This window comes from Phyllobates terribilis, unplaced genomic scaffold, assembly GCF_046119375.1.
Source record: "Phyllobates terribilis strain yellow unplaced genomic scaffold, ASM4611937v1 Scaffold_5__5_contigs__length_657084704, whole genome shotgun sequence".
In the NCBI taxonomy this organism is placed as follows: domain Eukaryota; kingdom Metazoa; phylum Chordata; class Amphibia; order Anura; family Dendrobatidae; genus Phyllobates; species Phyllobates terribilis.
The window spans coordinates 366,597,697-366,625,324 of NW_027362765.1; the positions used below are offsets into that span (position 1 = coordinate 366,597,697).

At 43.1% G+C, this 27,628-nt stretch overlaps 1 protein-coding gene across 3 annotated transcripts in view; it reads left to right on the forward strand.

Annotated features, from left to right (window-relative positions):
* Positions 1–27,628, forward strand: part of SORCS1 (sortilin related VPS10 domain containing receptor 1) — a 951,041-nt gene that overhangs the window by 788,551 nt on the left and 134,862 nt on the right. For all 3 annotated transcript variants that reach the window (XM_073684756.1, XM_073684757.1, XM_073684758.1), the window contains exons 10-14: positions 905–1,051; positions 5,387–5,489; positions 15,273–15,349; positions 18,956–19,047; positions 25,073–25,180. In XM_073684756.1, coding sequence (XP_073540857.1) covers positions 905–1,051; positions 5,387–5,489; positions 15,273–15,349; positions 18,956–19,047; positions 25,073–25,180 — 527 coding nt within the window. The remainder of the gene's footprint in view (positions 1–904; positions 1,052–5,386; positions 5,490–15,272; positions 15,350–18,955; positions 19,048–25,072; positions 25,181–27,628) is intronic.

Below are 27,628 nucleotides of genomic sequence, written 5' to 3' on the forward strand. Positions count from 1 at the left end.
TGCTGCTTCTGAACATGTGCTTTGTAGAGACGGGAGAGCAGGAATCCCTCATGTCTTTGTGTGCCATGTATGGGAGACATCAGAGCTGCTAAACTCGATCCACTAGCTCAAAGACAACTGAAAATCAATTATTGAGCCTGCAGAGGAGGAAAAAGTGTTAAACATGCAGGCTATACGTCACATAATGGCCACAAATAGTGTTATTCCTCATGTGTGCACACGACAGCTACTTCTGAACAGTCATCTGTAGTGACTCAATGCTTTAAGGACCTTTATGAGCAGCATATACTGTAGGTGCAGATTTGATCCGGTTAGTCTGGGTCTCTGCTTTTGCCTTGTATGGCGCCATCCGTCATGCACATGGCTGTATAACAGCGATGTTTTGAGCAGTGTGTCATGCTCCATCAGACTCCGGATATACGGAGGTGTAAATCAGCAGTACCTCTATGGAATGAGGTCTCCGTGCAGACGGCACCCAGCAGAGCCTGCATGGCAGTACACTGTGTCGTGCAGATTTGTATCAATGAGTAATGCAGCCTTTGTGCACTGTTGTGCAGCTTTTGTGCACTGTTGTGCAGTATTTATTTACAAATCACCGTCATGTGTCGGGTTTTGATAAAATATTTACAAAAATTGAAAAAAAAAACCAGTGACAAGTAAATGTAGCGTTATCCTGATAAAGTCTTATCCTCGGCATCGTCCAGGTTTCATGGTGAGCCGTCTGAGTGTCTGTAAGCAGTATGAACTTTCCTTCTCCTCCTCTGGCCTTCATTGCTTCCACACTCCGCTGCTATATTGACATCCGACCAATTCCTTCAGCGTCAGAACAGCCTCCCACCGGCCCGACCAGCTTAAAAGCCTGTCTCAGATTGATCTGTTTTTCAGCTGCATCAATTTTTCCTAGGTAGCAGGGATAAAGGGGATGTTCCTGGCAAACAAGAAGACTGACAACCAGGTGAAGACTTTCATCACCTACAATAAAGGAAGAGACTGGCACCTGCTGCAGGCTCCGGACGCTGATCTGCGAGGAAACCCCGTCAACTGCCTGCTGGTGAGAGTGAGCGGCATCAGGGCAGGAGCAAACATAATCATTTGCCTTTAATCCTGCATGAAACACAAATTGTTACATTGTTGGAAGAATGTAATAAATCTATAAATTATAGGGCTTAAATTCTACCGCTATATGGTACCCAGATGACATTGCTATGAGATGCCAATGAGGCATCTACTGTACAATATGGTGACTACATAACTATAAAATACAGGACTAATGTAATACCACCATATAGTGCCCACATAACACTGCTATTAGATGCTTACATAATGCTACAATACAGTGCCTACATAATACCACCATATAGTGTCCACATAAGACTGCTATTAGACTCTTACGTAATGCTACAATACAGTGCCTACATAATACCACTATATAGTGCCCACATAAGACTGCTATTAGTCGCTTACATAATACTACAATACAGTGCCTACATAATGCCGCCATGCAGTTCCCACATTAGATGCCTACATAATACCACTATATAGTGTCCACATAAGACTGCTATTAGTCACTTACATAATACTACAAAACAGTGCCTACATAATGCCGCCATGCAGTGCCCATAATAGATGCCTACATAATACCAACATATAGTGCCCATATAAGACTGCTTTTTGATGCGTAAATAATTGTACCAGTGCAATGCCTACATAATACCGCCATGCAGCGCTCACATTAGATACCTACATAAATGTGTCCATATAAGACTGCTATTAGACTCTTATGTAATATTACAATACAGTGCCTACATAATACTGCCATGCAATGCCCACATAAGATACCTTTCAAATACCACCACATAGTGTCCGCATAAGTCCGTCTCTGCTTCTATGTTTTGCATTCTTGGTCCGGCATCCTGGGCGTCTCTTGCGCTTTCTATACCCTGTGATGTCATGCGGTTGCAGGGTCTAGTACGCGCAGGAGGCGCCCAGGATGCCCACCTGAGGGTGCCGTCCACAGAAGTGATGCCGGACCAGGACGCAAATCCTTTTCCTCAACTCTGACATAAAGATAATTGTGCAATGCTAATCACAAAGTACTACAACCATGCAGTGTCCTTATAAAACCGCTATAAGATGCTCACATAGTTGTACATTATAGTACCGATCGAATACCTCCATAAAGTGGCCACATAAGACTGCTATAAGATGCCTACATTGCCTATATAATAACCCATATGCCAATAAAAGACTGCTACAAAATGTTACAGAATACCCCCATATGGTATCCATATAATTCCACTATACAGCACCATGATGTTTGTTCACGACAAGTCACTAAGGAAGAGATTTAGAACAGCGTATGATTGCTGGTGAGGTGGTGATAGAGATCCATACACACTGGCAGACATTTGCCCCTTTTATTCCCCCCACTATAACCAGTATCTAAACACCAAAGAAACTTTTCTGTAAAACTTTTGCTGTCGTTTGCTAATGATCTGTGTCTGTCTGCAGACTAACGAGGCTCGGCATTTGCAAATTATGTATTTTGCACAAATTACAATGATCTTTACTAATAACTGAGACGCGGGGTGTTGCGCTGTTACAGGTCTGGTTAGTAATTGTGGTCATTATCATTAAAATTCATCTCTATTTTTTTATCATTATGGCTTTTTAGGTTTCAAAATTATATACTAATAAATGTCTTAATATTTCTTTATAACGATCAAAACTCTAGAAAATCACATAATTCTGCCTGTCTGCAGCCTCCACTAGAGGGAGCTCAGGAGCTTACTGCATACTGTGTTGTTATTGAGTACAGTGAGTCAACATTAAGCTCCAGAGCTCCCCCTAGTGGTGTCTACAGAATTCTATGTCTATGCAGGAAATTTCATGCTATGTATCAGAAAAAAAAAATGTTCCAAAATTTATAAACAAAAATTAGGACAGTGTGTGGTCTATTGATTAAATCAGATTTTTATGATACATGTAAATTTTCAAACATTTTTATCAATGCCTTTTTTCCCATTTTAAAATCAAAAGGAGTAATTTCATTTTTCACATTGGCCACTGGGGCTATTTAAGCTCCTACCTCCTGTCCATTAAGGAAGAGTTTACAGCGGTTTCCTTATCATCTAAGACAGGTACCAACTCCATACACAGCTGAGAACACAGGGTCCACCATTCACAATAGGTGAAATCACAGCTCACCTCCTCCTCCTACTGTGCAATGAATGATAACACTTCTATATACAGTAGATAACACAGGGTCCACCATTCACAATAGGTGATATTACAGCTCACCTCCTCCTCCGGTACAATGACTGATAACACCTCTATATACAGCTGATAACACAGGATCCACCATTCACAATAGATGATGTCACAGCTCACCTCCTCCTCCTCCTGTACAATGACTGATAGCACCTCTATATACAGTAGATATCACAGGATCCACCATTCACAATAGGTGATATCACAGCTCACCTCCTCTTCCTCCTGTACAATGACTGATAACACCTCTATATACAGTAGATAACACAGGATCCACCATTCACAATAGATGATGTCACAGCTCACCTCCTCCTCCTCCTGTACAATGACTGATAACACCTCTATATACAGGAGATAACACAGGATCCACCATTCACAATAGGTGACATCACAGCTCACCTCCTCCTCCTCCTGTACAATGACTGATAACACCTCTATATACAGTAGATCCATTATTCACAATAGGCGATGTCACAGCTCACCTCTTCCTCCTCCACCAGAAACGCTTTTTTTTTTTTTTCATACCTTCTCTGGGTTCTTTCATGTTTTAATGGATATTCAATAAAATTAACATTTTTTTTTTAATAATTTCCGTCTAGATGTGCTGCATATTCCTTTCTTTCTATGAATTATGTTGTTTCACACATGACCACTAGATGGCACAGAGGAGCTGCAGATGATCCCGGCATGTTAATAAGCCCTTACTTTGCCTATGCTGGTAATATTATTTTTAGTCTAATGATGTACTTCTCAGAAAATGAAATCCAGGTCATAAAGGTAACGTCCCACTGAGAAAATAATAACAAAAAGCAGCCACCGCTTCAAAAACTACTTTCTGCTTAATAGTAAATATACACAAAGCCGAGAAAAAAATAGCAAAAAAAAAAAAGATCTGTAGATAATTTAGAAATGGTCTCATTAGATAGGAACAACAAAGGCTAAGGCTGCTGCCGAAACTGGAAACGCAAAACTGGAATGGGCGAAATACGGACGATGCCGGGGTCAGAGCCCCCTCTCATTAAATGCCCCTGCCGCCCACACAAGGCTCCCACTATCTATATATATTGCATGCACACAGTCGTATGTTATGTGTCTGTATCATGGAGCCATAGACTACTATGGTCAAATATTGTTCCTCCGTTTGCCCAGATTCCTCGCACAGATACGTAGAGGTTCATTTGCTACATGGGATTCTATGACTTGTTCCTCCACATGTCACAATTTGGAATTATCCTTTTAGAGAACCATTGCTTAGAGAGATACCATATGGCGACACTTGCAAAATACAGACCTATAAGGGAGTCCCCGTACTGCGTCAGGGGGGTTGCATACACCGCTGTGCTATATGCATGTGCCATAATAATAAGAGATTGGCAACGAGTAAAAAAAGAAATGGATATTTATATTTTTTTTTTTCAAAAAACAGCGCCACACTGTTCCATGGTTTATGTGCGGTACTGCAGCTATCTTATTTGTTTTACTGGAGCCAAGCTGCAATTCCAGACACAATCTATGGATAGCTCCTCTCTTCTGTATAAGTAAACATTGGTGCCATAGGCAGTCCCCCCCCTACCATTACCATAAACCTAGCCCACCTAATAATAAGCCTTTTCCTTAGTATCAGAAAGCAAGCATAAAATAATGCTGCCACACAGTGCACAGTAATAGAAGACATTTATATTTCAGGCCACTAGATGGTGCTGTGCCAGCAGTCAGTACAGTGCTCAGTGGTGGGATATCTGCGGCACAAGCTCCGGCTATGCTAGCTTCTTTTTAAGCATTGATACATTGTTATTATCGCATCACTTCTGTTTGGGTTTTAATGGACCAAATAGTTCTAAATCTTAGCAATTTCTGCATAAAACAATATGATGCCACTCGTCTGTGCTATCATGGAGCTTGTAAACGTTGGAAGTTATGAGGATTCTTCGACACGCGACACAAGACAAGTCTTATATATCATATAATTAAAAATGGAAATCTACTCGGCTGATATCATTGTTCCTAGATGGCAGTATATGTAAACTATAGGAGCGCCATCTAGTGGCCAATACATGAACCTCGTCCAGGATTGCTCAGTATCATGTCTGATATTCTGTGTTTTGCTTCTTTTCAGCCATATTGTTCTTTACATCTACACCTGAAGGTGTCTGAGAATCCCTATACCACTGGTAACATCGCCAGCCGGGACACGGCGCCAGGCATCATCGTGGCATCAGGTACTTGTCATATAGGAATATATACTGCAGCACAGCCTAGCTTGTCACAGGATTCATAGTTCAAGAAGAAAAGCACGGACCAGCAGCGTCGGTGCAGCGCGATGCAGCGGAGCAGGGTATTTGGGGAGCATGTGGTACAGCAGCAGGTTGGCATGGAACAGCAGTTTGATACGCCGGATAGCACGCAGAATAGTAGAGATGGACATGCAAGTCGTCACTGAAAGAGCCGAAAAACTAAGGAGATGGACATTTTGGACGGCACATGGAATAGTGGTGTGAACTGGTACTTTGAAAGAGCAGACCTAAATATTCAGACAAACACTTTTGCACAGCAGAGCCGAAAATGCGGTCAGGCACTTTGGTACAGCAGAGCCAAGTATACGAACACGCAACTTGGAACGTTAGAGCAGTTATAAGCAAACATTAACCTAAGAATGTTGGAACAGCAGAGCTGAGAAATCAGGCACCTTAATACAGCAGAAAAGAGTGTGTAGACAAGCACCGTGGAATAGCAGAGCCAAGTGGGAAAGATTTTCAGGAGCACAATTTGGAGGATGTACAGCAGAGCCTAGTGATTAAGCAGAGCTCAGTTTGCCTTGTGTCATACAAGAGTTACAGAATGTAGCAACCTGCAAGGATGAAAATCTACCTGAATTTCCAGGTGGCATTTCTTCACTTGAGCTGGCCAAAAAAGAGGTTAAGGTAAGTGGCATTAGTGGTGCTTGTCGGGTTAGCAGAGTAGCACAACTTACATGACCGCAGAAAAGTCACTGTGCAAAGGAAGAAAGGAGCAGAGCCCAGCGATGGAGCGGGGACAGGTGACTAACATACACACATATCAATATGAATAACAAATGTTGGTCTTGGGTGCTAATAGGTTAATTTTGATTAATTTTGGAGGTCTGTGGATATTAATGTGGATATTAATGGTAAGCACTTAGCATATATTGTGCATTATTATATCATTCTGGGTGCTGATAGTGTTAATGATGGTGGTTTTGATCCTGAAAGTACAGATATAATTTAATGTTATTTAATCTAACTAGGTATATAATTTTTAATAGTTGTCACAGTTCTAATACAGAGGTGTATATTGCCTGCATCCTGTCAAACAGAAATAGAAGAACATAATAGACAACTGTCTACAGCCACCACTAGGGGGAGATCCCTGTATATCAAGATACATGATAAGATTCTGTCTGCAGCCACCACTAGGGGGAGCTCCCTGTATACAGAGATACATGATAAGATCCTGTCTGCAGCCACCACTAGGGGGAGCTCTCTGTATACAGAGATACATGATAAGAATCTGTCTGCAGCCACCACTAGGGGGAGCTCCCTGTATACAGAGATATATGATAAGAATCTGTCTGCAGCCACCACTAGGGGGAGCTACCTGTATACAGAGATACATGAGAAGATTCTGTCTGCAGCCACCACTAGGGGGGGCTCTCTGTATACAGAGATACATGATAAGATCCTGTCTGCAGCCACCACTAGGGGGAGCTCCCTGTATACAGAGAAGCATGATAAGATCGTGTCTGCAGTCACCACTAGGGGGAGCTCCCTGTATACAGAGATACATAAATAGATTCTGTCTGCAGTCACCACTAGGAGGAGCTCCCTGTATACAGAGATACATGATAAGATCCTGTCTGCAGCCGCCACTAGGGGGAGCTCCCTGTATACAGAGATACATGATAAGATTCTGTCTGTAGCCACCACTGGGGGGAGCTCTCTGTAAACAGAGATACATGATAAGATTCTGTCTGCAGTCACCACTAGGGGGAGCTCTCTGTATACAGAGATACATGATAAGAATCTGTCTTCAGCCCCCACTAGGGGGAGCTCCCTGTATACAGAGATACATGATAAGATTCTGTCTACAGCCACCACTAGGGAGAGCTCCCTGTATACAGAGGTACATGATAAGATTCTGTCTGCAGCCACCACTAGAGGGAGCTCCCTGTATACTGAGATACATGATAAGATTCTGTCTGCAGTCACCACTAGGGGGAGCTCTCTGTATACAGAGATACATGATAAGAATCTGTCTTCAGCCCCCACTAGGGGGAGCTCTCTGTATACAGAGATACATGATAAGAATCTGTCTTCAGCCCCCACTAGGGGGAGCTCCCTGTATACAGAGATACATGATAAGATTCTGTCTACAGCCACCACTAGGGAGAGCTCCCTGTATACAGAGGTACATGATAAGATTCTGTCTGCAGCCACCACTAGAGGGAGCTCCCTGTATACAGAGATACATGATAAGAATCTGTCTTCAGCCCCCACTAGGGGGAGCTCCCTGTATACAGAGATACATGATAAGATTCTGTCTACAGCCACCACTAGGGAGAGCTCCCTGTATACAGAGATACATGATAAGATCCTGTCTGCAGTCACCACTAGGGCGAGCTCTCTGTATACAGAGATACATGATAAGATTCTGTCTGCAGCCACCACTAGGGGGAGCTCTCTGTATACAGAGATACATGATAAGATCCTGTCTGTAGTCACCACTAGGGGGAGCTCCCTGTATACAGAGATACATGATAAGATCCTGTCTGCAGTCACCACTAGGGGGAGCTACCTGTATACAGAGATACATGATAAGATCCTGTCTGTAGCCACCACTAGGGAGAGCTCCCTGTATACAGAGATACATGATAAGATCCTGCCTGCAGCCACCACTAGGGGGAGCTCTCTGTATGCAGAGATATATGATAAGAATCTGTCTGCAGCCATCACTAGGGGGAGCTCCCTGTACACAGAGATACATGATAAGATTCTGTCTGCAGCCACCACTAGGGGGAGCTCCCTGTATACAGAGATACATGATAAGTTTCTGTCTGCAGCCACCACTAGGGGGAGCTCCCTGTATACAGAGATACATGATAAGATCCTGTCTGCAGCCACCATTAGGGGGAGCTCCCTGTATACAGAGATACATGATAAGATCCTGTCTGCAGCCACCACTAGGGGGAGCTCCCTGTATACAGAGATACATGATAAGATCCTGTCTGCAGTCCCCACTAGGGAGAGTTCCCTGTATACAGAGATACAGGATAAGAATCTGTCTGCAGCCACCACTAGGGGGAGCTCCCTGTATACAGAGATACGTGATAAGATTCTGTCTGCAGTCACCACTAGGGGGAGCTCCCTGTATGCAGAGATACATGATAAGATCCTGTCTGCAGCCACCACTAGGGGGAGCTCCCTGTATACAGAGATACATGATAAGATCCTGTCTGCAGCCACCACTAGGGGGAGATCCCTTTATACCAAGATACATGATAAGATTGTGTCTGCAGCCACCACTAGGGGGAGCTCCCTGTATACAGAGATACATGATAAGATCCTGTCTGCAGTCGCCACTAGTGGAGCTCCCTGTATACAGAGATACATGATAAGATCCTGTCTGTAGCCACCACTAGGGAGAGCTCCCTGTATACAGAGATACATGATAAGATCCTGCCTGCAGCCACCACTAGGGGGAGCTCTCTGTATACAGAGATATATGATAAGAATCTGTCTGCAGCCATCACTAGGGGGAGCTCCCTGTACACAGAGATACATGATACGTTTCTGTCTGCAGCCACCACTAGGGGGAGCTCCCTGTATACAGGGATACATGATAAGATCCTGTCTGCAGCCACCATTAGGTGGAGCTCCCTGTATACAGAGATACATGATAAGATCCTGTCTGCAGCCACCACTAGGGGGAGCTCCCTGTATACAGAGATACATGATAAGATCCTGTCTGCAGTCCCCACTAGGGAGAGTTCCCTGTATACAGAGATACAGGATAAGAATCTGTCTGCAGCCACCACTAGGGGGAGCTCCCTGTATACAGAGATACGTGATAAGATTCTGTCTGCAGTCACCACTAGGGGGAGCTCCCTGTATGCAGAGATACATGATAAGATCCTGTCTGCAGCCACCACTAGGGGGAGCTCCCTGTATACAGAGATACATGATAAGATCCTGTCTGCAGCCACCACTAGGGGGAGCTCCCTGTATACAGAGATACATGATAAGATCCTGTCTGCAGCCACCACTAGGGGGAGATCCCTTTATACCAAGATACATGATAAGATTGTGTCTGCAGCCACCACTAGGGGGAGCTCCCTGTATACAGAGATACATGATAAGATCCTGTCTGCAGTCGCCACTAGTGGAGCTCCCTGTATACAGAGATACATGATAAGATCCTGTCTGTAGCCACCACTAGGGAGAGCTCCCTGTATACAGAGATACATGATAAGATCCTGCCTGCAGCCACCACTAGGGGGAGCTCTCTGTATACAGAGATATATGATAAGAATCTGTCTGCAGCCATCACTAGGGGGAGCTCCCTGTACACAGAGATACATGATACGTTTCTGTCTGCAGCCACCACTAGGGGGAGCTCCCTGTATACAGGGATACATGATAAGATCCTGTCTGCAGCCACCATTAGGTGGAGCTCCCTGTATACAGAGATACATGATAAGATCCTGTCTGCAGCCACCACTAGGGGGAGCTCCCTGTATACAGAGATACATGATAAGATCCTGTCTGCAGTCCCCACTAGGGAGAGTTCCCTGTATACAGAGATACAGGATAAGAATCTGTCTGCAGCCACCACTAGGGGGAGCTCCCTGTATACAGAGATACGTGATAAGATTCTGTCTGCAGTCACCACTAGGGGGAGCTCCCTGTATGCAGAGATACATGATAAGATCCTGTCTGCAGCCACCACTAGGGGGAGCTCCCTGTATACAGAGATACATGATAAGATCCTGTCTGCAGCCACCACTAGGGGGAGATCCCTTTATACCAAGATACATGATAAGATTCTGTCTGCAGCCACCACTAGGGGGAGCTCCCTGTATACAGAGATACATGATAAGATTCTGTCTACAGTCACCACTAGGGGGGGCTCTCTGTATACAGAGATACATGATAAGATTCTGTCTGCAGTCACCACTAGGGGGAGCTCCCTGTATACAGAGATACATGATAAGATCCTATCTGCAGCCACCACTAGGGGGAGATCCCTTTATACCAAGATACATGATAAGATTCTGTCTGCAGCCACCACTAGGGGGAGCTCCCTGTATACAGAGATACATGATAAGATTCTGTCTACAGTCACCACTAGGGGGGGCTCTCTGTATACAGAGATACATGATAAGATTCTGTCTGCAGTCACCACTAGGGGGGGCTCTCTGTATACAGAGATACATGATAAAAATCTGTCTGCAGCCACCACTAGGGGGAGCTCCCTGTATACAGAGATACATGATAAGAATCTGTCTGCAGCCACCACTAGGGGGAGCTCTCTGTATACAGAGATACATGATAAGATCCTGTCTGCAGCCACCACTAGGGGGAGCTCTCTGTATACAGAGATACATGATAAGATCTTGTCTGCAGTCACCACTAGGGTGAGCTCCCTGTATACAGAGATACATGATAAGATCCTGTCTGCAGTCACCACTAGGGGGAGCTCCCTGTATACAGAGATACATGATAAGATCCTGTCTGCAGTCGCCACTAGTGGAGCTCCCTGTATACAGAGATACATGATAAGATCCTGTCTGTAGCCACCACTAGGGGGAGCTCCATGTATACAGAGATACATGATAAGATTCTGTCTGCAGTCACCACTAGGGGGAGCTCCCTGTATACAGAGATACATGATAAGATCCTGTCTGCAGTCACCACTAGGGGGAGCTCCCTGTATACAGAGATACATGATAAGATCCTGTCTGCAGTCACCACTAGGGGGAGTTCCCTGTATACAGAGATACATGATAAGATCCTGTCTGCAGTCACCACTAGGGGGAGCTCCCTGTATACAGAGATACATGATAAGATCCTGTCTGCAGTCACCACTAGGGTGGGAGGCCCTGTATACAGAGATACATGATAAGATCCTGTCTGTAGCCACCACGAGGGGGGGCTCCCTGTATACAGAGATACATGATAAGATCCTGTCTGCAGTCACCACTAGGGGGAGCTCCCTGTATACAGAGATACATGATAAGATCCTGTCTTTAGCCACCACTAGGGGGAGCTCCCTGTATACAGAGATACATGATAAGATCCTGTCTGTAGCCACCACTAGGGGGAGCTCCCTGTATACAGAGATACATGGTAAGATCCTGTCTGCAGTCACCACTAGGGGGAGCTCCCTGTATACAGAGATACATGATAAGATCCTGTCTGTAGCCACCACTAGGGGGAGCTCCCTGTATACAGAGATACATAATAAGATTCTGTCTGCAGTCACCACTAGGGAGAGCTCTCTGTATACAGAGATACATGATAAGATTCTGTCTACAGCCACCACTAGGGGGAGCTCCCTGTATACCGAGATACATGATAAGACTCTGTCTGCAGCCATCACTAGGGGGAGCTCCCTGTATACAGAGATACATGATAAGATTCTGTCTACAGCCACCACTAGGGGGAGCTCCCTGTATACAGATACATGATAAGATTCTGTCTGCAGCCACCACTAGGGGGAGCTCCCTGTATGTAGAGATACATGGTAAGATCCTGTCTGCAGTCACCACTAGGGGGAGCTCCCTGTATACAGAGAGACATGATAAGATCCTGTCTGTAGCCACCTCTAGGGGGAGCTGCCTGTATACTGAGATACATGATAAGATCCTATCTGTAGCCACCACTAGGGGGAGCTCTCTGTATACAGAGATACATGATAAGATTCTGTCTGTAGCCACCACTAGGGGGAGCTCCCTGTATACACAGATACATGATAAGATTCTGTCTGCAGCCACCACTATGGGGAGCTCCCTGTATGTAGAGATACATGATAAGATTCTGTCTGCAGCCACCACTAGGGGGAGCTCCCTGTATACAGAGATACATGATAAGATCCTGTCTGCAGTCACCACTAGGGGGAGCTCCCTGTATACAGAGATACATGATAAGATCCTGTCTGCAGTCACCACTAGGGGGAGTTCCCTGTATACAGAGATACATGATAAGATCCTGTCTGCAGTCACCACTAGGGGGAGCTCCCTGTATACAGAGATACATGATAAGATCCTGTCTGCAGTCACCACTAGGGTGGGAGGCCCTGTATACAGAGATACATGATAAGATCCTGTCTGTAGCCACCACGAGGGGGAGCTCCCTGTATACAGAGATACATGATAAGATCCTGTCTGCAGTCACCACTAGGGGGAGCTCCCTGTATACAGAGATACATGATAAGATCCTGTCTTTAGCCACCACTAGGGGGAGCTCCCTGTATACAGAGATACATGATAAGATCCTGTCTGTAGCCACCACTAGGGGGAGCTCCCTGTATACAGAGATACATGGTAAGATCCTGTCTGCAGTCACCACTAGGGGGAGCTCCCTGTATACAGAGATACATGATAAGATCCTGTCTGTAGCCACCACTAGGGGGAGCTCCCTGTATACAGAGATACATAATAAGATTCTGTCTGCAGTCACCACTAGGGAGAGCTCTCTGTATACAGAGATACATGATAAGATTCTGTCTGCAGCCACCACTAGGGGGAGCTCCCTGTATACAGAGATACATGATAAGACTCTGTCTGCAGCCATCACTAGGGGGAGCTCCCTGTATACAGAGATACATGATAAGATTCTGTCTACAGCCACCACTAGGGGGAGCTCCCTGTATACAGATACATGATAAGATTCTGTCTGCAGCCACCACTAGGGGGAGCTCCCTGTATGTAGAGATACATGGTAAGATCCTGTCTGCAGCCACCACTAGGGGGAGCTCCCTGTATGTAGAGATACATGGTAAGATCCTGTCTGCAGTCACCACTAGGGGGAGCTCCCTGTATACAGAGATACATGATAAGATCCTATCTGTAGCCACCACTAGGGGGAGCTCTCTGTATACAGAGATACATGATAAGATTCTGTCTGCAGCCACCACTAGGGGGAGCTCCCTGTATACAGAGATACATGATAAGATTCTGTCTACAGCCACCACTAGGGGGAGCTCCCTGTATACAGATACATGATAAGATTTTGTCTGCAGCCACCACTAGGGGGAGCTCCCTGTATACAGAGATACATGATAAGATTCTGTCTGTAGCCACCACTAGGGGGAGCTCCCTGTATACAGAGATACATGATAAGACTCTGTCTGCAGCCATCACTAGGGGGAGCTCCCTGTATACAGAGATACATGATAAGATTCTGTCTACAGCCACCACTAGGGGGAGCTCCCTGTATACAGATACATGATAAGATTCTGTCTGCAGCCACCACTATGGGGAGCTCCCTGTATGTAGAGATACATGATAAGATTCTGTCTGCAGCCACCACTAGGGGGAGCTCCCTGTATACAGAGATACATGATAAGATTCTGTCTACAGCCACCACTAGGGGGAGCTCCCTGTATACAGATACATGATAAGATTCTGTCTGCAGCCACCACTAGGGGGAGCTCCCTGTATGTAGAGATACATGGTAAGATCCTGTCTGCAGTCACCACTAGGGGGAGCTCCCTGTATACAGAGAGACATGATAAGATCCTGTCTGTAGCCACCTCTAGGGGGAGCTGCCTGTATACTGAGATACATGATAAGATCCTATCTGTAGCCACCACTAGGGGGAGCTCTCTGTATACAGAGATACATGATAAGATTCTGTCTGTAGCCACCACTAGGTGGAGCTCCCTGTATACAGAGATACATGATAAGATTCTGTCTGTAGCCACCACTAGGGGGAGCTCCCTGTATACAGAGATACATGATAAGATTTTGTCTGTAGCCACCACTAGGGGGAGCTCCCTGTATACAGAGATACATGATAAGACTCTGTCTGCAGCCATCACTAGGGGGAGCTCCCTGTATACAGAGATACATGATAAGATTCTGTCTACAGCCACCACTAGGGGGAGCTCCCTGTATACAGATACATGATAAGATTCTGTCTGCAGCCACCACTAGGGGGAGCTCCCTGTATACAGAGATACATGATAAGATTCTGTCTACAGCCACCACTAGGGGGAGCTCCCTGTATACAGATACATGATAAGATTCTGTCTGCAGCCACCACTAGGGGGAGCTCCCTGTATACAGAGATACATGATAAGATTCTGTCTGCAGCCACCACTAGGGGGAGCTCCCTGTATACAGAGAGACATGATAAGATCCTGTCTGTAGCCACCACTAGGGGGAGCTGCCTGTATACTGAGATACATGATAAGATCCTATCTGTAGCCACCACTAGGGGGAGCTCCCTGTATACAGAGATACATGATAAGATTCTTTCTGTAGCCACCACTAGGGGGAGCTCCCTGTATACAGAGATACATGATAAGATCCTGTCTGCAGCCACCACTAGGGGGAGCTCCCTGTATACAGAGATACATGATAAGATTCTGTCTGTAGCCACCACTAGGGGGAGCTCGCTGTATACAGAGATACATGATAAGATTCTGTCTGTAGCCACCACTAGGGGGAGCTCTCTGTATACAGAGATACATGATAAGATTCTGTCTGTAGCCACCACTAGGGGGAGCTTTCTGAACAGGGATTTGAATTCAAATCTGAATTTATATATAGTGGGTATTAATAGTTATACAAATTCTCCATGGTTTGTTTCTGAGAGGCTCATTATGTATTTGCACTCTTTTTGGGGTTTATACCTATATCTGTGTGTTCTATCTACATATTCAGATTTCCCATAGAATAATACAGTTGTGTCTGATGTTGCGAGCGTCACTTTGTTACACACTGCTCGATCTCCTAAAATCTTCATGTCTTGTCTCTGCAGGGAACATTGGATCAGAGTTAACCGAGAGTGATGTCAGCATGTTTATTTCCTCGGATGCCGGCAATACGTGGAGACAGGTAAATATAATTGTGACATATGTTGTCTGTAACAAACAGTTCTGTGCTGACCCGGTGACTGACAAGAACTCCGCAGGGCAAGTGATGGCTGTCACCAGCTCCAGACGGAAGCCGCAGAATAATGCCGGGCTGGTGGAAAACTAAACCTAATGAAGACATAGCTGATGTCCAGCCTGGGAATACCAGGGAAGCGGTGCAGCACTGCGGGGCGTGTGTGCCTAATATACGATAACCGAATATATAGAATCCAACACAGTGACTGGAAAGATGTGAGGATCCGAAACTGGAAAAAAGTAATAAATAAATGTTAGGAAAGGTGGATACGGATAGATAATAGATAGATAATAGATAGATAATAGATAGATGATAGATAATAGATAGATGATAGATAGATGATAGATAGATAGATGATAGATAGATAATAGATAGATAATAGATAGATGATAGATAGATGATAGATAGATGATAGATAGATGATAGATAGATAATAGATAGATGATAGATAGATGATAGATAGATAATAGATAGATGATAGATAGATAATAGATAATAGATAGATAATAGATAGATAGATGATAGATAGATGATAGATAGATAATAGATAGATAATAGATAGATGATAGATACATAATAGATAGATGATAGATAATAGATAGATAATAGATAATAGTGTCATGGAAGTATTAAGAAAATATTAACAATTCTTTCTCCTCCTGAAGCCCCTCTCGCCCCTCCCCTATAGTATTTGTCAAAGGACCAAGAGATGACACTTGGACCAACTGCTTCCATGCAAAGTAACACACACAGCAGTAGTGACTTGTAAACAAATGCTGGCACAAGAGAGGTGCTACCAACCCAATTAAAATGCGAGTATATTTTCCCCTGGCAGAGGCAGGGGATAATTAGACACAGGCTTGCGATAAATCTACATCTAGGTTAGAAGGTTGTATTCCCAGCACGTCAAAGGGAATTTACCAAAGGTCTCCAGACATTCGGCACCAACACGAAATATGGAATAACTAAAGTTCCATACGTCCGATAACAATGGCCCATATTTTTAGTGACAGGGTTAGCTAAGGAACAATATGCTTATTTTCCCGTAGCTGTGAGCCCCTCCGGGGAGCTGTGGTGCAAAAGTGTCAGAATAATGGATCGCAACTATGCCATGTGTAGTCTCTACGGAAAGGTAAATTCATAATAAAAAATATGGTATCACTTTTGGGCTTCTGCGATTAACCAGTGAGGAGTTATAAAAGAAGTTAGTCTTTAATAAAAACATGAGAGGTGGAGCCCAGCCCACATGATGTCAGCACAAGGGGCATGTGGGCAGGTCCCCTCTTCGACATAAAATATCCAACTGAAGACTGATCCATATTCATTGCCTGGTGGTATAGTGAGAGACTATAAGCAACAGATCACGGTCGATAACGTTCAAATCAAAGTGGGGTGCCCCCCTCCAACTATACTGAATCGTCTCTGCGATCTTATAGTAAGTCTTCTTTAATCATTATTATTTTGTGTAACTGCATATGTATTGTATTGTCCCCTTTTTGTAAAACCTTTTGTATATTTTTCATAAACACTGCCTCCCTTTTGGATTAAATATAAAATGTAATAGACCTGTTTCTTTTGCTCTGTAATCATTCCCTCCCCCGAAGCCATACGCTACCAGAAAGCAAGCGTCCGACCAGGCCTATATTATATTTCAAATTTGGTCGGTGGTGGCAGCGAATAATAATAATTGGGCGATCGTGAAACTGGCAGTGACCATACGGGGGCGCATATGCATATTCCATGCGTTGGAATCGAGAGGTGTGAAGCCACACGCTTTCTGCTCGCTTGCCAATAGCTGCGTAGTGAGTAATCGGGATCATGTGATCGCGAATCCCTGACGAAATCCTGACAGAGTGACGGCAGCAGTGGGATATTGTTTGATCTCCCCAGTGTCGTCCCTGTGGAACCCCGACTGATAGATAGATAATAGATAGATAGACAGAAAGATAGATACAGAAAAAACAAAGACAAGCAAAATACCCAAGTAACTGGAAGTAAATGGGTAAATCACACAGTGCAAAAATAATAATAAATAATGAAGGATATATAGTTAACATAATTTTGATCAAAATAATGTAAAAGCCATCCTGCCACGTCACGGCAACCCTTATGGGACAGTCCTAACTCCCTGTGGAACCCGACTGATAGATAGAAAGATAGTAGATAGATAGACAGAAAGATAGATACAGTAGATAGATACAATAGATAATTAGATAGAAATGATAGATACAATAAATAAGATAGATAGATAAAAAGATATATACACACGTGGTCAAAATTGTTGGTACCCCTCGTTTAATGAAAGAAAAACCCACATTGGACTATTCTGAAGTGGCTTTCTATCAGCCCTGACCTAAATCCTATGGAGCATCTTTGGAAAGAGCTGAAACATTCTGGAAAAGGCAACCTTCACACATGAGACAACTGGAGCAGTTTGCTCATGAGGAGTGGCCAAAATACCTGTCGAGAGGCGCAGAAGTCTCATTGACAGTTACAGGAATCGTTTGATTGCAGAGATCGCCTCAAAAGGTTCAACAAAATATGAGGTTAAGAAGAACCATCATTTCTGTCCAGGCCGATTTCATGAGGTTAATTTTTTTTTTAAATTCTGTGGAAGCAGAAAAGCAATGTCTGACCTTCATTTATTCAATTTCAAAGATTTTTAATTTATTATTACTTTTGTCAGATTCAAATTATTTCTGTGACCATTGTGGGGTTTCCTTTCATTAAACGAGGGGTACCAACAATTTTTACCACGTGTGTACAATAGATAGTAAGATAGATAGATAATAGATAGATGATAGATAATAGATAGATAATAGATAGATGATAGATAATAGATAGATGATAGATGATAGATAGATAGATGATAGATAGATAATAGATAGATAGATAGATAATAGATATATAGATAGATAATAGATAGATAATAGATAGATAGATAATAGATAGATGATAGATAATAGATAGATAATAGATAGATAGATAATAGATATATAGATAGATAATAGATAGATAGATGATAGATAGAAGATAGATAATAGATATATAGATAGATAGATAGATGATAGATAGATGATAGATAATAGATAGATAGATAGATAATAGATAGAAAAATAGATGATAGATAGATAGATAATAGATAGATAGATGGATGGATAGATAATAGATGATAGATAGATAGATAATAGATAGATAGATAGATGGATAGATAATAGATAGATGATAGATAGATAATAGATAGATAATAGATAGATAGATAGATAGATGGATAGATACTCTTGCATATTTCATCTCAATTACTTAGGGTCCTCAGTGGAGGATTGTGCACTGATTTGCCATTATTACTTACCTTATTTTTTCCCTTTTTTGCCTGCGGCTTCTCCCAGATTCCCTGATAGTCTCCTGAGCGTCTGCAGATCACATGAAGGGAACCTTCCGTTGCGTCTCTTTGAACTGTACAGAGAACATGAATTGTTTTACATCGACGCTGTCTGCTACAATGTATCCTCTCTGCTGTTTACTCTTTTTGAAACTTATTGTATCATTTAGATCTTTGAAGAGGAGCACAGTGTCTTGTACCTGGATCAAGGTGGAGTGCTGGTGGCCATGAAGCACACCTCTCTCCCCATCCGCCATCTTTGGTAAGGAGACATATAATGATGAGTAACTTCGCTGCCAGACACCAGTCTGCATATAACATACTTGTCAGGTTGACCTGTTTTGCAATTACTTTGCATTATGTATCTTGTATTGATATTCAGTTACATTGTGGCTCCGATCACATCCAAAGCTGTATCCACAATACCACTTGTCAGGGAAATATTGAGAAAAATTGAAAATCTTTTCTTCTCCCCTGTCATAGATATTAAGAGAATATTAACCATTTCTCCCAAGCTCTTCCACCCCCTCTTCTTCCCCATTTGTCACAGGAGAGCTGACAGTCCAGCATCTGTCTCTGCAAATTATCACCTACAGTAGAAGTGACTTGTAAAGCTACAACCTAATTAAAATGCGAGCATCTTTCCTCCTGGCAGATGCAGGGGATGATTAGACGCAGGCTTGCAATAATTTACGTGTAACTGTTGAAGCTTGCTTCCCGAGCTTCAAAAGGAAGTCTATAGTCTCACCGGCATCGATACGAAATATGGAATATTATAAGTTCCATAATTCCAATAATTATGGGACCTATATTTTTAGTGGCAGGGACAGCCAAGGAGCAAGACACATATTTTCTCATTGCTGTAAGCCAAACCAGGGAGTTGTGGCGCAAAAGTAGCAAAATAGCAGACTGCAACTATATCATGTGTGGTCTCTAAATGAAGGTAAAATCCTAATAGAAAATATGGTAGCACTTTTGGGCTTCTGGGATCAATCAGTGATAAGTTATCCCACAAAACAGATTCCTAATACAAACATTAAGGGTGGAGCCCCAGACCCTGTTATGTCAGCAAAAAGGGGTGTGGACAGGTTTCTCCCTTAAGCATAAAATAGTTTGCTGAGGTTGGAGCAGTACTCATTGCCAGGGTGGTATAGATACTATAAGCAATGGGTCAGGTTTGATAACGTTCAAATCAAATCGGGGAGCCCCTCCTCCACCAATGCTGATTCGTCCCTGTGAACTGTGTAGAGTAAGTCTTCTTTAACCCTTATTATTTTGTGTAACTGATGTATTTTATGTCCCCTTTGTAAAATCTTGTATATCTTTCTTAAACACTGGATTAAATGTAAAATGTAATATTCTTGTTTCTTTGTTTCTTTTGCTCTGTAATCGTTCCCTCCCCCGAAGCCATATGCTACCAGAACGCAGCCATCTGCCCAGGCCTGTATTATATTTCAAATTTGGACGGTGGTGGCAGAGAATACCAGAGGTGCGGAAATCTGCCGCCACCTGCTGGAAAGGGGTTAAGCAGACAAGCAACCCCAGTGTCCTGCCCCATCTTCCAGCACCTATTCCATATTCCACCCTTTGGAATCTGGAGGTGTGACGCTCACTGATCGCTTGCCGATAACTACGTAGGGAGTAGTCGGGATCGTGTTCTCGCGTATCCCTGACGAAATCCTGACAGAGTGACGACAACGGTGAGATATTGCGTGATCTCCCCCGGTGTCGTCACTGTGGACTACCTGACACCACTAATTGCACTCTCCATAAGGAGAAACGCTACCCCAATATCTCTCAGATATTCATAAAAGTTTGCAGAGGTTCCATTTGCAGGACCGTCATGTACAATACTGAACTTTTGGAAGTTTTGAGCACATGTCATAATGAGATTCATCTCTTCTGTTCTACATAAGTAAATAAACGATCCATTTTACTATTTTAAGTTCGGCACCTTTCCAAATACTTTGCTCAACTTTTCTCGATCTCGGATGGCTATCTTGCACAATACACTGATCGCTATCTTTACTGTTTGTACTTAACGTTTGACTCAAGCAAAATATTAAAAGCAATGTGCAAAATCTGCAATTTGTAAACATTTACTCCAGTTACATCCAAAGGACCGTTTGATGCATTTACCTAGTAAAAATGCTTGCTATAAATTTTTGATCCACCACAGAGCACGATGTGTCCATACCCTGAACAAGCAGGAGGGATGGCGGAAAGTGTTTCCTTGCAATCACTGTTCAGACAGGAACTCAGGAAGTGTTGATGGCAGCTCTGGGTGTAACTTGCACATTAGACAAAATATATATTGACTTAGAAATAATGCTGTATATTTATGCACTTAATAATATGTGTAGATTTTATGTACCTGATAAAATACTGCAGTAATTTTCCAGGCTGTATACTATGGGCTGAAGAATGGTAATCTCTCCGGAGAATGTAACCAGTGTCCTTCCAACAGAATCATATTAATTCAGCCCTGGAGGATATCGTTATATTTTCAGCTCTCAGCAGCCATTAGCTCCTCTTTTCTTGACTGCATCATCTCTGTAAACGTTCAGAAACCTCCTTGTTTGTCAAAGTGTAAAGCATTCATTATAGAACAGAGAGGGGGTAAGGAGGGGGATGCAGCTGCAGTTTCTCTTTATTTCTGTGAGTGTGCATGCTGTGAGAGGGAAGGAAGAGTAGCAGCAGCGAGTCATGATGTTGGCTCTGACGATAAAGCACAGCTCATACATAGCACCATGAGGAGCCAACTGACCCTGACAGATGTCCACCCAGGAGAACTGATGTTATAACAATGGTTCTTCAGGTGCTTCTCAGGATGCCAAATAGAGAGGCTGTCACATTTCCTACAAGAGATATGAAATCTCTACATCACAAATTGTTTGCCACTGAAATGTAGAGTCCAACTAATCAACATGATCTTCACTATTAAGCCTCCCACCAGGGCGTAGAGACTTTCTCAGTCAGATTCCTGGGTCATAGTCTCCAAACTACTCAAGAATAAGTGGCAGAAGCAATGAAGCTTTAGTAGCGTAATCAGGAACAGAGAAAGAGGTTATCAGCCAGAGAGCGGCCAAGATGCAACTTGTCATGGGTTAAGATGAAAGTAAAGTCAGGAACTGAGCCACCAGTAGAACAAAAGGTACCAGGAAACCATGGAAGAGCAATATCCAGAAATAAAGCTGAGGTCAAAACTATGGTCAATTAGGATCAAATGCCCAAGAAAAGTCCAGAAAAGTAAAAGCCTCAAATCAACAGGCAGGAAATCCATGGGAGCAGATCCTTCAAATCAGCTGTCAGTCTCATCTCCTTCAGGCGTAAGTCTTCTTGGCAACCTGGCACTACCAAGAGCGGAACCGCTGCCTGATCCAGTAGGGCTATGCCAGAGCACAGGAGCTGGAGCGGCAGAGAAGTCAATGTCATGTTGACTATTGGATAGGACCAACAGATGAAGCCACGACCCAACATTGGAACTGGAAGAGGAATAATCAAAGTTACAGTATACTTAGTCTTTCCTTAGTCAAAGATTAATTCTTCTGGCGGAGTCCTGTATTTAAATACTTTGACCAAGGCAGAGTTACTTGTTGGCACTTTTTCTGGCACATGACCCCACACATCCATAGTTAGGCCATGTGATACTTTTCGACAGATGCGACCTGTAGAAATGAAAATGCGGAGAAGTCTACACTGCATAACGCGGTGCAGCACGTCCATTGTGTGCAGGTGGCAGGTGCAAGTTAAACTTTTAATTAGTTTGGAGACGTAAGACTCCATCGTCCGTCTCCTTTCTTTTCAGTTAAGCATTCAACACAAAGGTGTCAATCAAACCATGCAGAAAAGTTCCTGTTGGAGCTCTCATCTTCTTCCGCCTGCTCCGCTTTGTGCTGAGTTCCTCGAGTACCTTATGTTTGGAAAGAAACCTTATTAGTTTTTTTCTTTTTTTATTTCTGGCATAAAAGAAAAGCAATACAGATCTCATAGGAAGTCAAGAGAAGCCTCCAGGGTTCTTGTACGCACCATGTAATCTAATCAAATACCTCATCCATTATATGCACATAATAAGGCGAGGACTTGCCGCCTGATGTAGTTTTTGCTTTTTTTTTTCATATTTGACACCAGGAGAATTTTCTGAACGTGTTGGCACAAAACTCAAGAAGCCGTCACTTTTAGAGTAGGTCAACAGTCAACTTTTCCAATAAAATCCTTCCATGCCTTTCATCAATCATTTCTCTCGGAGTCTCCTAAACTTTTAGCACAAAGAAGTATCTTTAATAATGAGGAACTGGAAACTTCTTTATGAAGTACTAAAAGAGGAAAGAGTTGAGGTGAGATTAAGGGGAGGGTGCTCTCATTTTTGTATTGGTTGTTGTAGTCATAGTAAAAAAGCACTTATGTGTATTTACGACTGTCGTGTACATACCGGTCTGGCATGGTTACAGCAGATGAGATACGATTTATTTGCCCTTCTGTAAAATATGAGTTTGGGCTACAACTAGGGGACTTTCCAATGACTGCCACATGCCAGCCCCATTCTCCTACACTGGTATTTCCACCAGTTAGTCCAGAGTCAGCAGATGGTAGATGGAGGTTCAACTACGTTCTGGGTGTCCAATAGCAGCTCCAGGAAACAACCGTCAGTTACAACCAGACGTTCGGCCTGACCTGGAGACCAGGAGCTCCATCCAGCCCTCCAAATAGTCATAACATGAAAACCACCTACCTAGTCTGTAGGTCCATTCCTGCCCCCAAAACAGCTCAGGCCGTTCAAAGCCTTGACTCAACAAGCCCTTTGAAGGTGTCCTTAAAGCAGACGATTGAAGCCCTGGGAGTTGCTGGTTTGGCAGAAGGTTTCTTTTTTTTACATCAGGAAAAGCTTTTATCTAGAAATTTTGACTTGGGAGAAGTTTTTTGGCCCCTCAGCAATCTATGAGAATCTAGTCACAGAGTAGAGACAAGACGTCCAAGAAGGTGCGAAGGAATACTTAAAGATACCGTGTGTCTCGCGGCTGGTGGGCTTTCACAGTTACCAAACCTACTGAGCTGACATGGCTGGAGAATTGGGTCTTGGAGCCACTGCTGGAAGGTTGGAAGGAGGAAGAAGCACAACTATAGAGATGGGAAGAGGGAGATTATAGAAGGTCACCTAGAGCAATGGGTCAGGTGGATGCTTCCCAATCCAAGATTGGAACAGTCATACCATTTACAACTCCTCCATGTGGAGTTGTGGAATTAGTGAAAACCACATGCATGGGATTCTCATCCATAAACTCATCTGATCACCTTGGTGTCCTGGTCGATTGATCACGATTATCGGCCAGTTAGTCTTCAGTTGTCAGATGATATATATATACTTTCCACTGAGGGACACACCACAGTGCAACACGTTACGTAGCCATAACATGAAAACCACCTACCGAGTCTGTAGGTCCATTCGTGCTGCCAAAACGCCTCTGACCTTTCAAAGCCTGGACTCGACAAGCCCCCTGAGTGTGTCCTTAAAGCAGATGATTGAAGCCCTGAAAATTGCTAGTTCGGCATCAGTGGATCTGTTTGAAACCTGGGGAATTTGGAGACAGGTCATTGACCTTGCACCAACATCGTAATGGCGCATGTCATTGCCATCAAAAACATGCCAAGCAATTGAACAATCTCGAAAAGTCTACGAATCATACCTAAGATATATAAAGCCCTAAAGTAGGGCGACTTACAGAAGCCTAATTCCTGAGAAAGCCCCATGTTTACAGCTATAGTATATAAGGGGCAGAAGTAGTGAAACCAAGACCCTTGTTCTTGAGGGTTCTTGACACTGCCCAGAAGCCCCTCTGACAAATAAGTAGCCACCAGTCTTATAACTGTCACATGATTGTAGGTGGTCAGAGATGATGATGACTCTGGATCCACCACTGGTTACCGCCTTCTGCATTTCCAGTAGATAACGGTAGACCTCCGGTGCTAGATGTCCACCTGATGACCCAGACTCACCCAGGAGGCTCAGTATCATACAGTCAATGATATTATACTATAATATATACCTTACATCTGCTTATTATAATATATTGTGATGTATTACATCCTTAGTACTACTTATACTCTGTCCCATAAGTTGGAGACTACTTTTCAAAATGCAAAGATATAGGACATCACCGAGTTTTTTTTAAACTACTTTCATGTGTAGCGCTTATCCAGAAATGTCTATATATTGATGATGTTTCCCTTTTAAACCTTAAATCGATGGATTAGGTTCATTATTTTGCTTCTTTTTTTTCCTATTTCAGGCTCAGTTTTGATGAAGGGAGATCCTGGAGCAAATATACCTTCACTTCCAATCCTCTGTTTGTGGACGGTGTTCTGGGAGAGCCGGGAGAAGAGACATTAATTATGACGTAAGTTTAGAATTTCGAGTAGATTTCTCTTTTTACTTTTTAATGTTGTCACTGCTTTTTATTTTATTTTTTTTAATCTCCATGTTGAGGGCGCATAGATCCTTTCTGTATTGTCTGCACAGACTGCGAGTTTCACGGCAGCTGCAAGTGATTTAATGGGCAGTAAAGGGTCCATAAACTATTGCAGTCTCTAGTAATAAATGGAACACGGTGCCCTCCGAACACCTGGAAATGAGAAGAGAGCGGCATACAGAGCCTGATGTGTGTATGTATTACTATCCGGACTTATCTAAGGCTCCAGCATTTCACCCAGACCAGTCATTAGCATCTAACGATAGTGAGATGAATCTGCTCATTCTGCCCCAGGATACACAGCAAAGCAAGCAAACGGCCTACAGAAATCAGGAAGCATCAATCTAGTGTGTGTCCTCTAGTGGCCAATGTGAAAACTACATTATCTATTGATTATTATGCAGATAGAAGTTTCAATAAAATGAAAAATAAAAATCTTCATAAATATTAAAAAATATATAATTTCCTGATTAATATGGTGGCTTTATCCTGGATCAAATTTTTTTTTTCAAATATGGAATCCAATGGATTTCTTAGAATGAATCTATAATGTCTATAATATGTTAGTGCCTTTGATAAGAGTGGACATCCTCAGAGATACACAAATTTTATTACTACAAAGTATTAATTTCCTAATAACAGAGTGGACGATGAGTTCCCATAAAAGCAGAACCAGTAAATTCACCACCACTGAAAGTGCTTTTCTCCATGGGGAAAATATTTAACTTGGTCCCGGACTTGCTTCACATAGGAATAGGCAACCCCAATTCCAAAAAAAGTTGGGACTCTTTTGTAAAATGTAAAAGAAAGCAAGAATGCAATGGTTTGGGAATCTGTTATCACCATATTTTATTCTCAGTGTAATATAGAACAGATCAGAAGTTGAATTTTGGGCATTTTTAAATTTTATTTAAAAAAAAAAAATTAACTCATTTGGAAATTTATGGCAGCAACTCCTGTCAAAACATTTGCGACCAGGCTAAAAAGAGGTTGGACATGTAAGTGTTAATAATTAAAAAGAGCTGGAGGGTCAGTTTTCAATTAAGTCATATGGCTAAATAAAAAAAAAGAGCGTGTGAGAGAGGCAGAGTCTCTCAGAAGCAAAGATAGTCAGAGGTCACCAATCTGTGAACAGCTGCATCTAAAAATTATGGAACAATTTCAGAAAAATGTTCCACAACGTAAAATTGCAAACACTTTGAATATCCCGCTATCTACAGGTCATAATAGCATCAAAAGATTCAAGAATTCTGGAGAAATCCATGTGCACAAGGGACAAAGCCGACAGTCAATATTGGATGCTCATCATCTCTTAGCGCTCAGGCGGCACTGTATGAAATACAGCCATGATTCGGTCATGCAAATCACTGCAAGGGCTCAGGAATATTTCCAAAAATCATTATCTGTGATCACAGGTCTCTGTGCAATCCACAAATTTAAGTTATAGTTCTATCATGTAAAGAATAAGCCAAATATCCACACAATCCAGACGCTGCCATCTTCTCTGGGCCAAAGATCATTTCAAATGGAAGGGGACTAAGCAGAAAACTATTCTGTTGTTGAATGACCCAAATACAATTTTTTTTTATGGAGACCATGGATGACGTGTCCTTACGACTCAAGAACAGAGGGACCATCCAGCTTGTTATCAAGGAGAGGGACCATCCAGCTTGTTATCAAGGAGAGGGACCATCCAGCTTGTTATCAGCGCACAGTTCTGCATCTCTGATGGTTGATGCTGCATTCGCAGCTATGGCAAGGGAAAATAATACATGAAACACATCAATGCTGAATTTATATAGAGGTGATATCCATCCAGACAAGCTCTATTTCAAGGAAGGCTTTACATATTTCAGCAAGACAATGGTAAACCACAGACTGCATCCATCACAATAGCACAGAAGAAGAGTTCAGCTGATGAAGCGTCCACCCGCAGTCCAGACCTTTCACCAATTGGAGCATTATAAAATGGAAAATTCGACAACGACCCCGAACTGTGAAGCAGTGAGAACCCAACATCAGACAAGAAGGGGATAACATTCTTCTCCCAAAACTCCAACGATTGTCTCCGCACTTCCTGACGTTTACAGATTGTTGTAAAAAGATGAGATGCTACACAATAGTGGTTTCACGCACGTGGATCGTGGACTCACTACGCCTTAGTCTGAGCTTATCTTTGGAGGGGCTTGGCTAAGCGGCCACCTGGTTTGCACTAGATGATGGAGTTTGGCTTCAGCTGCATGTGGCCGCCAGGTACCACTCCAAGGGCAGTCCACCGCGCTGTGACAGCTGATCACAAGGGTCAGGATCACAGACATGGACTCAGAGTCTAAGGCAAAACTGGATACTGATGCAGGTTAAGACAGTGCGGATCTT